At 41.3% G+C, this 12,863-nt stretch overlaps 2 protein-coding genes across 6 annotated transcripts in view; one reads left to right on the top strand and one right to left on the bottom strand.

Annotated features, from left to right (window-relative positions):
- prrt4b (proline rich transmembrane protein 4b) overlaps nt 1–10,411 on the top strand; it is a 25,984-nt gene extending 15,573 nt beyond the window's left edge. The window contains exons 3-4 of the mRNA XM_010797653.1: nt 1,649–1,762; nt 7,280–10,411. Of these exons, the coding sequence (XP_010795955.1) occupies nt 1,649–1,762; nt 7,280–9,333 (2,168 nt within the window). The 3' untranslated portion in view covers nt 9,334–10,411. The remainder of the gene's footprint in view (nt 1–1,648; nt 1,763–7,279) is intronic.
- The window catches only part of impdh1b (IMP (inosine 5'-monophosphate) dehydrogenase 1b), a 19,858-nt gene continuing 17,111 nt past the window's right edge, over nt 10,117–12,863 (bottom strand). For all 5 annotated transcript variants that reach the window (XM_010797654.1, XM_010797655.1, XM_010797656.1 and 2 more), the window contains one exon: nt 10,117–12,233. In XM_010797654.1, the coding sequence (XP_010795956.1) occupies nt 12,212–12,233 (22 nt within the window). In that variant the 3' untranslated portion in view covers nt 10,117–12,211. The remainder of the gene's footprint in view (nt 12,234–12,863) is intronic.

The raw sequence follows: 12,863 nt of genomic DNA, 5'->3' as shown, positions 1-12,863 counted from the left end.
GTGGATTACGTTTTAAGGTGAAAAAGTACATAAATATGTATTTGTACACAGGGAAAGACACAATCTCTAAGACTTCCAAGGCCCTTGTTTCTAAGAGAGCCACGAAAAACAGGACTAGGTAGATGTATTTGGTCAGACTTTTACGCGACTAGCCAAGACCAAACACGAGTAAAGGTTATTGGTTGGTTCCATTGTGGCGGGTGACTAGTAGACTTGGTGGGGTAGGTAATTTTGGAGAAACCAGCTCGAGTGCGCTAGAATTTGAAAATACACAGCCGGAACATATCTGCCACTTCCTTACAGAGCCCCTCCTCCAACACACCTGAAAACGCACATGACCAATGAGGGCACGAGATAAGTTTGTGCACAGATGGAAGGCTGACAGGCAGGTAGGCCATCCAGTTATTTTAGCCGGGCCGGCTAAAATGATTGGTCGTGCTTTTTACAGCGCTACGGCTTCCACAGATGACATTTTTGTACGGATTTATTGTCAAAGCACTTCAGATATTCATTGCTATCAGGATGTTAAGAGCATTCCATGGAATATAACAAAAAGTGTATCTCGAGCCGGTTTCTCAAACTTACCTACCCCACCTTTAAGAAAATGATGCTCAACTGGTCAAAAACTCCACAGGGCACCTTTACAATTTTCAAACGAATACGAAAAGTTCTGCAAAAAAACAAAACCCAAACTAAACAATCTAACTTACATTTCTTATATTTTGATATATTGTATCTGGCTCAAAATATAGCAACAATAATTTTTCGTGAAATAAACTGTGCAGATGTGTAGACTTCCAGCTGTTTGAAAGAGACTCTGATTTGAAAACTTTGAAAACTTACAATGAACTTGCATTGCTCTAAGCATGACCTAGATTATACCAAACAATAATAACTTGCAATGCCTTGTAGCTGTGTATTTCATAACTCATTATTCCTGCCACTGGCCTATGCCTCTGCTCCTTTTATTCAAATGAATTCTGAAGTTATAAGCTAGCACTGTGCCTGCTGTCCCAGGCTTCATCACTGAGTCAGCTCTTCCCATCAGATTCACTCACTGAACATCTCATCTTATCCAACATTCATTTATAACTGTTGTATAACACACAAAGGCTGTGCAGAGTGCTGTCTGTGAACACATATTTAGCGAGGGAACCAAAGGGGAAAAGAGAGAGTCTTTTAGCCATTACTTTATGATTCTATCTGTCTCTCTCTGTGATCTTTACGAGGCAGGTCTGTGATCTGGATTTGTGATGGAGCAGGACGTGTACACACACACACACACACACACACACACACACACACACACACACACACACACACACACACACACACACACACATCAGGATGTCAATGTAATTAGACTACAGAGGGCCAGACTACTGTGCTATGGATGACTGGCTTCAACTAAGTGGGCAATAGGCCGATCCATTTGACAGAACTGGGTTAAGAAATGTAGTCCTTCCGTGTTCTGTGGTGTGAAATCTCAGACTTGCTGTGAGCAGAGAACGCAGAGGGTTTACATTTTCTTTTGGCAAACTGAAATTTGCTAATCCGCTTTAGGACTACTTAGAGCTACAGTGTTGTGTCCTTTAAATAGCACAGGCTTCGAGATCGCTCATAGGTTAAATTGCATTTGTTTTCCCAGAGCTGCCAGGCAAGGAGGATAAGGAGGATGAGGAAGGTGTGGTTCCTTCAACATTGGCAGACGTTTCCACGCCATACGCTAAGCTGCTAACAACTTCCCCGCCACAAAGCACAGGTGAGCGAACAAATCCCCTGAGATGTAAACAAAGACTTAATCCAAAATGTGTTTGCACTGCCATACTGTTAGGAGGCAGTGGTAAAAGGACTGCAGGCTGTTTGTTTTATAGGCTGTCCTGTAGATTTTTCAATATCTGTCAATCTGTCAGAGGACTGAAAGAAACAATTACCCTGCATCTTTTGCCTGAAGCCACTAATTATTTCCAACGGGAGGAGAAAACTGCTCATTCAAGCTGTGAGAACCCCTGAGAACAGAAGAGATAGGGAACTATGCCCACAAAAATGTCTTTCCCATGAATAATCTTTGATCTTGTGACAATGGCTGACTTTAAAAAACTGAAAACACAAACAAGTATTGATTTAGCTCTGGCCAATGACAGTAGAGAGCTTCAAAATGAAGAGTTGCTGCAATAGTCAGTTTCAGTAAATAAAGTATAATTTATTCTGTTTTGGAATCTATTCATTATGGCAGGGTGACAAATTGATCTTATTATAGATGTGTGATTTATTACTGGGTTAGAGATCAAACATACATAAACATTAGGCAGAAAAATTCTTATATATCTAGACAAAATCATGGAAAAATTCAATATTTTCATTAGTGAGTGCATTTTCAGGCACCTGGAAGTTTTACTACAGTAAGCCTTTAAAACGTCTTAGAAACATATAGTTCCACTTTCATAAATAGCTCACTATTTTACTACGATAAAAAAAAGTGTTCTAATTTAAGTAAACAGGGCATTTGTTAGGGACTATTTTCAGGAGCGGAGTGATATATGACTTGCACTCTTGTTGGTGTATTGTATGTTGGATTGGCTCAAAATAAACTATTGTTATTATTTCTGGGCAACAATGGAGGTCTACCCTAACTCCTTTTTGCTCTAATTACACAAAAAGGTTCTCATAATCCCACTGGAAAAATGTGGTATGCTCTCAAATGTCAAATCCCATGTAGATTAGTCCATCATAATGAATTTGACTTCCACTCAACTATGTTTATTAAAATATCTACTTTCGGCCCAGTTCGCAGGAGCAGATGTAACCCACATTACCTTGCCCAGAATAGCAGATGTAATCAAGTGACTTTCAAAAATAGACCTGTCAAATGTGCCACTCGTTAATGACGGGGCGCTACGGGGCTCTGGGTGCTTCACAAGTGAGTGAGTGAAACAATAATGTTAGCAGTCAGCCATTTCAATGTGTCCTGCCTGAAGCTAACTGTTGTTGATAACATTCAGCACATGACCAAATGTACAGTTATCCTACCACCCTCCCATTTGGCATAACAGACCAATAGCAGGTGATTCAGCATTTACTCAAAGAGTTAAGAAAGCAGATGAACCCCCAACCTCATGTGTCCAAACCCACACAACTGGCTCCTACTCAGTATTCATGAACTTCTTCATTAGCTCCTGCTAAATGGCTTTTTCTAATGTGAGCCAAATTGAAAATGAAGGCAATCAGTTCAAACCTACATGTGGCTCTCAGTTTCACTCCGCAGAATCAATCACGCAGCCAATAAAAAACGAGTGTGCAAGGTTGTTAGCAATTTAACATCAGAAGAATCCTTCCCCTTTATTACCTCGGCTGGTCTACGGATTAAGGTTCCTTACATGAGACCTTTTGAAAATGACTAGTATCTGGTTGTGTAATGTGTGCATGCTATCTTTCAGATTTATCTTTTATATCGTGTGCTGTTGAGCTGTAATTACAGAGTAAATCATCTTAAGACAGCTCTAGGATCTTCTTTAGATCTATCCCGACTAATATATCAAATATTCATCGTAATCTTTACACTTCTTAGCTGCAGCGCTTATGACAGAAGGACTAAAAGTGAAATATTGCCATGTTGATCATATGAAATCTTGATGTATGACGTAGAGCCATGCTATTGTAGACTAGCTTGCCAGGGATGGCAACCCCGAGAGTAGGTCTTTCAACCACAAACAATTGCATGGGTTCACACAAAATTCTAATGATACTAGCTTCAAGACACGCATTACAATTTCTTTATGCGCCGTAATCATCTCAAAATTAGATTTCTCCAAAACTGTAGTTTAAGACCAAACACTTTCAAATGACTTATTACCTTTCTATCATTCTTGGCTGTACTCTGTGTTTTGTGGTACTTTCTGTTAGCATGCACTATAAACACTATACCTGCTAAACATCCCCCTTAAATGCTAATGCTATCATGGCTCAACGTACTGTTTTTACTAGATGCAGCTTCACTCTCTTTTAACTCTGCTTTTGGTCTACCATCCTAACTCTTGAGGGAAATACCTGGTTATTTATCTGCTAAACACACCACTATGTTCACTAGCCACATTTGCTAATTGTCTGACATTTGTTTGCTGATAAGGTACATGTAAGATAAAATGACATCTCAGTTTGTCCTCAGGCTGTGTTTCTACTGTAATGTGTGTGCTATCCCTCGCATGGGATACTTGTTACCACAGGAATGTGTCAGATGACCGAGCAGCATGCAGTGGAACGTAACACTCTGATCCGTGTACTGTAGTGACCACATACCAAACCCCGTCCAGGCTGCTCGGCCAGCCCCGCATGCTCAGATGTGACATTTATCGACATGAGCGAGGCAACAAAACTTGGCACTAATTCAATACCCGTCACGTTTTCCACTTTGCCAGGATGGCATGCAAATCATCACTATCGCCCTGGAAAGTAAACAAACAGACGAATGAGTCAACCACTGAACCCATCCTACTTTATCAGTGGACCCCACATTCGCCATTCTCTCAGCTGTGTGTTTGTTTTACACCTCAGCCCCATTTCCCACACTGCAGCTGTCTGTTTTGATGGGATGACATTGTCAGTGCACTTACACAGTGCAGGTTTATTTGAGCACTGACATATTTAATGCCCTCATTTAAAGCTGCTAATGTCATAACTTTCAACAAGCTTAAAAATAGCTTCTCATTTTCTCAACATGACACCGGAGTATCACTGACATCGCTTTCAGGCAGTCTGTATGAAGTCAATATGCAGTGGCCACATTATTACATCAGTGAGTAAAACGTGCTGTTATCAATGATTCATCTATTGGTTAGTGGCCATACAAGCGGCAAGGCACTAGGTATGACAATGTCGGTCAGTGGGTTGGTCCATCACTGATCGATTTGAAATATCTTCTGGATAGATTATGACTAAATTGGACATTCATGCTCACCATATGACTAACTTTGGTGATCCCCTGCTTTCCTGCTAGTGCTACTGTGATGTTGACATTTGGAGTTTGTCCTTACATTTCCATAGCTATATTATAAAATATATATTATACATATTAATACATATATGTCAATATTAATGTTGGCATTGTCAAGAACATGTTACCATGCTGGCATTAGCATTTAGCTCGAACAGATTTAGGGATCTGCTAGCTTAGCTTTAGACTGAAAGATCATTACGACAATGATACACAAACTATCTCAAAAGCATTTCACTGTTGCTAATGATTATTAAGCAGGGTTCAATTAAAAAACAGCCCATCAATGCAAAACCAAAGAAACTCAAAAACTCATCCATCCTTGTTTTTCCTTAAGGATGTGATTTAGCTTCCAACGACAGCTCAGGATGCCTAAAATATATCTGCTGTGCTGCTACAGTTAAAGAAGACGCATCAGCAGCTGGAAGTGAATTTATCAAGCTTGATGTTTTTATCACAACCTGGGAGAGTGACTCAGCTCAGATGGTTAGGAGACGAATGAGGGAAACATTATAAAGGCTTTCTTATCAACAGGCAGACAGCAGACAATGCCAGTGCTAAAGCTAATGCTAAATCATCTTCCCCTCTTCAGGATCTGTGGCCGGAAAAGAGCAATGCTTTGTTCACTTGGGTACTTGAGTATAGCAAATGTCAACATTGAACAGGCATGCAAACGCACCGGTAGACACTCCGATATGAGTGCACACAGACACAAATGTACAAGAAACAATTACATAAAACAAAAGTGAAGGGGCTTTATGTTGTTTTAATCATTTACAGTGATGTAGAGTGCTTAAAGCAGGCACCAACCATTTCGCCTCCCTCCCCATAGAACATGCCACATGTTAGATTTAATGGAAGCAGCAGCTGCCATCGTTTGATCTATAGAATTGGAGGAAAAAGCAGCAAAAGCAGAATAACTAAAGCATGAGAAGAGACTTCATCAGGGCAGTTTACAAGAGTGAAAAACTGTCAGTGTTTAAAAATAACAAACCCACCTATGGGAGTTTTCCCTTTTGAGGCAGCTGTTCAAGGGAAATCATAAACAAAAGAGCAAATTAGGGAACCCGGATAGGGTGGGATGGGAAATACAAGAATATATCTCAGAAAAGTACATTAAAGGACAGATGAGAAAGACTTAAAACAAAACTCTAAACCACAGAGATCCCACTTTCAGATTTATTTAGGAAATTATTTAGACATCCTCAATCTATACATCAAGATTAAGGGGTTTCTGCGGTGCTGATGTCTGCACATTTAAGTTCTTTAACTGGCACATAACGTTACCACTGGATATAATCTATTCCCCAGGCATTGCGGGACATATTTATACCCCTTGAAAACCCTAAGAGCTGAAAAAAGTCTTTATCTCATACACATTACAGCAAAATACGTATTAATGTTCAATCTGCCTGCTGTGTGATTTACTGTGCTGTCAGTTTATCAAGTTCATTTGTCCCCGTCTCTGTGGTACACAGCATCTGTCTCTTTATGGAGAAGTGATTGCCTCTGATCTGCAGCAAAATGACTGATGAGCCTGTGTAGGTGCAAATGAAGGATGTAAAGTTATAATCTGCATTTGATTGCCTTTTTGAAAAGAACCATTATTAGACATATTCTTTTCAGTAGTTAGAAGAAATCTTGTTTGTGTTGACGGTGATGTTTTAAGGAAAAGAACAAGGGCTATGATGTGAAACTCAGTGTAAGGAGACTAGGAGGCTACATTGTTTTGCTCTTTTTGCCCATCTGTGAAGCATTATGCTGTGTGAAGTGACTTGTGCTATATCCTATGCAAGTCATCTTCCAGTAATTGAACAACAAAAACAAGTACGGCTCAAATGAGCTTCGCAGGCGTCTCTTTAATGTTCACGCAAACACATATTCCCCTTAATTTCCAAAGCTAAACCATTTTCTTTGCAGTGCAACAACATGTCAAACACAATCATAATTAGCTGTACGCATGGAAACTCCAGATGGCTGACGTAATGCAAGAGAAACGAGCTCTGCGGTTCTGAGTGGGCTGTTCTCTTACACACTCACACACAGTTTGAAGTTGCCATTCTACAAGCCTCTAAACAGGATTAGCACATTAGGAGGAAAGCACACTTTCACCATCTTGGATCTGAGCCAACTTGTTCTCTGACTAAGATAGCTTGAATGTTGATTAAATGCTTCTGTGTAATCTCATGAGTGGACGATTAATATGCTTTTAAGTGAATTAAAAGTAGATGTTTTAAGCTTTAAGCATTAGATAAATAATAAATAAATGTCTACTTTATGTTTCCCTAGAAACTCCAACTTTTACTCAGGACACGGAAGACTGGATGTCCAACGAGGGGTACAGTGACTCCACCCTTCTTCCAGACTGCAATCAAGAGCGCTCCGGGATCTGCAACCTCTCCGACTGGGACTTCACAACCTCCTCGGACATCAAACCAACACAAAACACCACTGTCACCAATCAAACTGACGAACCCTTCCTGATCCCAGCTCCACCAATGTTGGTGCCGCTGTACACCGACTGGAACAGTGCCATGGCAGCTTGGGGCCTGGCCTGGGATGTGCATGTTTACGGTGCTGGCTGCATCTTTGCAATGCTAACGCTAGCCTGTGCACTCAATCTGCTCTGCTTGCCACTACGATGCCCATCCGGATGTGGTTACTTTGCCCTGGTTAGCTTGTTTCTACTAGCTGCTTGTTGCACAAGATCTTTCTCGCTCCTTTACGATGCCTATGGCCACCAGGACCTCCTACCCTCCACAGAGGCATCACTAATACTCTACGAAGCACCGTTTCCCTGTTTAACAGCGGCCTTCGGTCTGGTTTTCCTTCTCCTATCCATGCGCTCGAGAATGCAGCTCTCGTACTCAGCTTTCCAGAGACCCTGTTTCCTGGCCTGCCTGGTTGTCCTGCACTTTGGTGCCGCATTTGGACCAGTGACCTTACTGAAGTTCTACACTCAAAAGCCTCCCCATTGCCTCTTTCTGGCACTTATCTCCCGTGGAGCCTTTGTAGCACTGGCTTCATTTCTATCTGTTGCCTATTTTGTGTTCTATATCTACGTGCGGGCAGATTCGAAACACATCTACCACCTGAATAACACATCTCCAACGCCCGCTGAGCGCTACAACCGCTGCCCTTTTGCTGAGAGCCGGGACTGGGATCGTGCCGCTGTAACAGTCTGTATGTCAGCATTGTTTTGTTTAGCTTGTGCAGGACTGCAGTTATTTGCAATGCTCAATGCTATGGGTGTTGTAGGGGGAGAGGAGGTCTTTCACCCTTGGCCATGGTGGGCTTTTCAGTTTAGCTGCAGACTGTGTGAGCTCGGAGTTTGTCTCACCCTGGCCTTGGTGGTTGCACAACCAGTCTACTGTTCTGACCACCTCCCAGCTGCCGGGAGCTGCTGGACTGAACTGTTGGCATCAAAGTCGCCCATCATGCCTGGGAGCTACCAGTGGACCCTGAGCCAGCAGGAGAAGCTTGCAATCGTCGATACCATGGGGCTTGGAGAGCTAGAGAGCCTTCCTCTTTACACCCTGGTGGATGAGAGGCTTGGTAGCAGTATGAACGGCCTGGACCTTCTCTACCACAGCAACCGGGCCTTGGCCTACCGAGACCAGGACTTGGATTTGGACTTCAAGGGTTCAGGGACTCCTGCAAATGGAGGAGGCAGAGATCCCTCAGGTGGATCCTCGTTTACCAGTGACTCCACAACAGACCTGCGACCGCCTTCGCCAATCAACCTGCGTCGCAGCATAGATGAGGCACTTTTCAATGAGGCCCTCTTTCCTATGAGCCTCTTTAGCCCTACTTGCAGCAGTGATCTATCAATAAACAACCACTGTTCACTTCTAAGCAAAGGGCTTTGTGATCCTCTCTCAGCTGACCCTGGCCTTTATCGGACCTCTTCCTGCGTGGAGATGCCTTCTCAACACTTGCCCTCTTGCGCCCAATCTCAGGGAGACACTCTCGTAGGTGCTCCACCATCTCCCTCCCTGTCCTCATCCACTGGCAGTTCTTCTCCTGAACGTTGGAGGGGCAGCTCATCCTCTTACTCCCCCTACCGTGAATCTTTCGGAGGCTCCTCGCTGGTCCTCTGCCCGAGCTCAGAGAGACATGCTCAGCAGATTCTGCAGCAAGGGGGTTTAGGCCATGGGGCATCTTCTGGCCACCAGGGCCACTCTGACCCACTGAGGCACTACCAAACACTCGGCGCTGCCTCACAGGAGAGCCTGGACCTGGACGTGTCGTGTGAGGCAGACCGATCCGTTCAAGAGGAATTCATCAGTGTTTGCAGACAAATCGATTCTTACAGCATCTGCAGCGAGACTATCGATTTATAAAAGGACAGTCTGGTCAAACGGGTTACACAGAAGACTCATTAAGAAGGACTTTAGTAGGGTGACTGTAAAGGCAACCTATTTGGTAGTGCATGGTAGCTTTTCCATACGCCATAAAAGACCAAAAGCTGCCAAATTTAAATTTTTGGATGTTTGATGAACTTTCTTATGTGGTCATTAGTGAATGTCATTTAAGGGTCTATGTGCCAAGAATGTCAAAAGCCAAAAGGTCATTTGTAACTTTTTCATGTTTGATAAAGGCTGGTTTGATACAGTCAGAACAATAGTTACATTTACTGAGAGAAGAGAAGAATTTATTTGTACAAATGTCTTTATTGCATTCCAACATTCCAATAGATAGTACTGTGAATAAAACTAAGCACTTATTAATACTACTGAAGTCATATGCTTTCATATTAAGCTGAATATCATTGTCATTAAATCTAATGTTAAATAATTGGAATAAGAGTTACGTTTCTATAAATGCTCCGTACCAATATATGCTACATCTTATTTGCAGCTCTAATACAGCAGTGCCCTCTACTGGTAAAACCTACATCATGTTACCTTATCCTTCTACATGTATCACTAATGGACCGTGCTTCTACATACACTGACAGCATCTTCTTTGGACTGGCTAAATAATTTATTTATGTTCAAACATAACTTTGCTCGGCACATTGTTTAATAAAGTTTGTTTTTATAACATTTGGTTTATTTTACTTAAGGTGCAGAGACATCCAGCGGTGTGACTGCAGCACATGTTCAATAAGACAATAATCCATACACAGTTTGATTTTTTTTTATTATTTTTGTATCATATTGAAAGCAACAGCAACTTTCTTTTGTTGAGTGTTATACTGTAAACATGTTCCAAAGTGATATTCCTCAGGAACCCATTATGGATTTGTTGCATTCTGAGTATTTTCCATCCATCTAAAAAGTAGTACTTATTGTTTTGGTTGTTGGTTGCAGAAGCTCCTGTAGCTTCTTTGAAATATATTGAAGCTGAAATCATACAAAAGTGCAACACTACAAAAAAAAAAGAAGTACTTTTTAGATGGACTCACAGGACTCAGTACAAACATGACATTTAAAAAACCTGAACTATCTCTTTAGATGGGGAAACTGAAAACAAGCAGCAGTCATTTCCAACTGGATATAGGTATATGTTTCTCCATATATTTAAATTGTACAATGTGTTTGCAATTTAGGCAAATTGCAAGGCTTTTGTTAGTCAAGGGGAACCTGTGCAGGGTAAGGTACATTAGTATGTTAAAGAAATCATATCAGCTCCTACAATCTGGGACATTTTATAAAAAAAAAAAAACATCTGGCGAAAAGGACATCCAGAATGGGAATGTTAGAAAAGCCTACTCTTACATAAGCTGAATGAGAACAAATGAAGCGATGCTGTTTCAAAGTAAGAAAAAGAGGCAAGAGGAAGGGTAGCATTAAGCTTTTTCACTGAGCTGTCGTGCAGCCTGTAACCATCCCCGTTTCAAGGTATATCTCCAGTAAAAAGAAAAAAAATACATCAGAAACAAAGTAACCCTTTCACTGAGAACGTATGCCACACTGTGAGAACTGAGGAATGAGCAACTGACAAGGTAACAAGCGACTTCTCGTGCCAATTTTGGTTTTGAAATTACAAAAGGAAAGTGTGAAAGGAAGTGTAAAGACACTTGGCAGTATGTATGTCATTACAATAAAGCAGAATATAAATACAGCCATGTTTGGCTTAGTGAAAAAACAAACGTGCATATCAAAAACATTTCATGCTCAATTCAAAGCCCCCCAAGACTATACAGGTTTAATATAAAGCTTCTTTTATCTAAAAGTATTCAAATTACGGGCAGAGTATATGAACAATTTTTGATTGATTTATACGTTTTAGGTTCTTTCAAACATACCTGATCTTTAGCTTTTTGGTCCCTTCCATGCTCAACATATGAGCAATGTGCATGGAGATGGGACACTGACTATTAGTCAAGAGGTTGTTGAGGGGGAAATTCATGTCCAGAATGTGGGTCTGGGTTTTGGCTTTTGATTGTAGGGGACAATGGAGGATAAAGTCAACAGGATAATCTTCGCAGCTTATGTCTCGTACCTCGGGATCCACAAAACAGGAAGTAAACAATATGCAATGAATCAAAAGCAGCTACTGTACGTTAAGTAGCCTTTACATTTAATGACTTAAAATGCTCAAAAAAAAAATTAAGATTGCCATGATGCACTGACACACTACACATAGAAAGTGTTTTACCTTGTTTTTCACATGTACTAGAGTGTGAAGAGCTATGATGTGAGGCTTCAGAGGGAGGAGCGTGCTGTAAGCGTGGATCCCAAAAAAGCCAGATAAGATGCTGATGTGATTTGCAAAATGGCTGTTGTAGACTCAATAATAATAATAATAATAATTATAGGACAAATAAACGCAGTGCACCTTCACTTTCTTTGTCCCAAGACACATTTGAAACTATGACAGTCAGACACGCACCTTAATCCACCAAACCCACACGCAGTTCCTTCTCTCACCCCCATGAAGACACAAAACACGCTAAAATGGGATCAGCCACATATTCAAGATACAGGTGTGTACGTGATTCCCAAAAAACTCAGATGTGCCAATCGAGTGCAAAATCCCAGGTGTTCGGAAAGTCGGGTTTCAGTTTGAAGGTTCTCATTTTGCTACTATGCCTCTTTTCTCCCAAAAACAGCTTGTTGGACTCAAGAGAGAGTAACGGAGGATAGTACGGAGGAGAGGGCAGAGAGGGTGTAGTGGGAGGTGCGTATTTTAACAGAAGTGGCAATTTAACATTTGGTCACTGTTAGATCGGATGTATCAGGTGCCCCGATGATCTGCATTCCATCCCCCCGCTCAGTAAAGCCGCTTCTCGTAACTGTAGAGGCAGAGAAAAACCGTGGAGAAGTTAGCGCTTGCTTGATTATAAATGTAAAGTATTTCTGCTACATGTCCACTAACTGCGTTTATTCAGCAACCTAGTTTAACATGTTTTCTGAATGCTTTCGGCATCAAACTGCTAAATCTGCATTTGCACAAAAGTAATGGACGTGTGATAACAAAGTCTGGGGACACAAAGCAAGATTTGGTGTAACAAAAGAGAAGCTTGCTTGTGTGCTTTTAAATCAAGTTTGCTGCTAGTAAAGTTAATAGTAATGGAATTGAAAATGCCAAAACTCCCTGTTGCATGGCCCTTTGTTTTCCTGTAACTCAGGGGGGCTGTATTTTCTTTTTGCAGCACAACACCTTACAGGCAGTAGAGTCATTTTGTAGGCAAGCGGTTTCTTAGCAATGTAATAAAGAAATAATCTATGAGAGATGACAAGGGAATCACAGTTTAGAGCTCCCATTCCTGCTTCTTGGACAGATTACATCTGCCCTCATTGTAGCAACAGCTTCTACAATTCGTTTTTGCTCTATTTGTAACGGGGAACAACAATTGAATAAAGCAGATGATAATAATAATAACGTTAATGATAATAACCTTAAAATGTAAGATTTATTTTTG

Source organism: Notothenia coriiceps, unplaced genomic scaffold (genome assembly GCF_000735185.1).
Source record: "Notothenia coriiceps isolate Sejong01 unplaced genomic scaffold, NC01 NC01_scaffold00038212, whole genome shotgun sequence".
Lineage (NCBI taxonomy): Eukaryota > Metazoa > Chordata > Actinopteri > Perciformes > Nototheniidae > Notothenia > Notothenia coriiceps.
The sequence above is the reverse complement of the archived record's forward strand: the minus strand, read 5'-3'. Positions and strand labels throughout refer to the sequence as shown.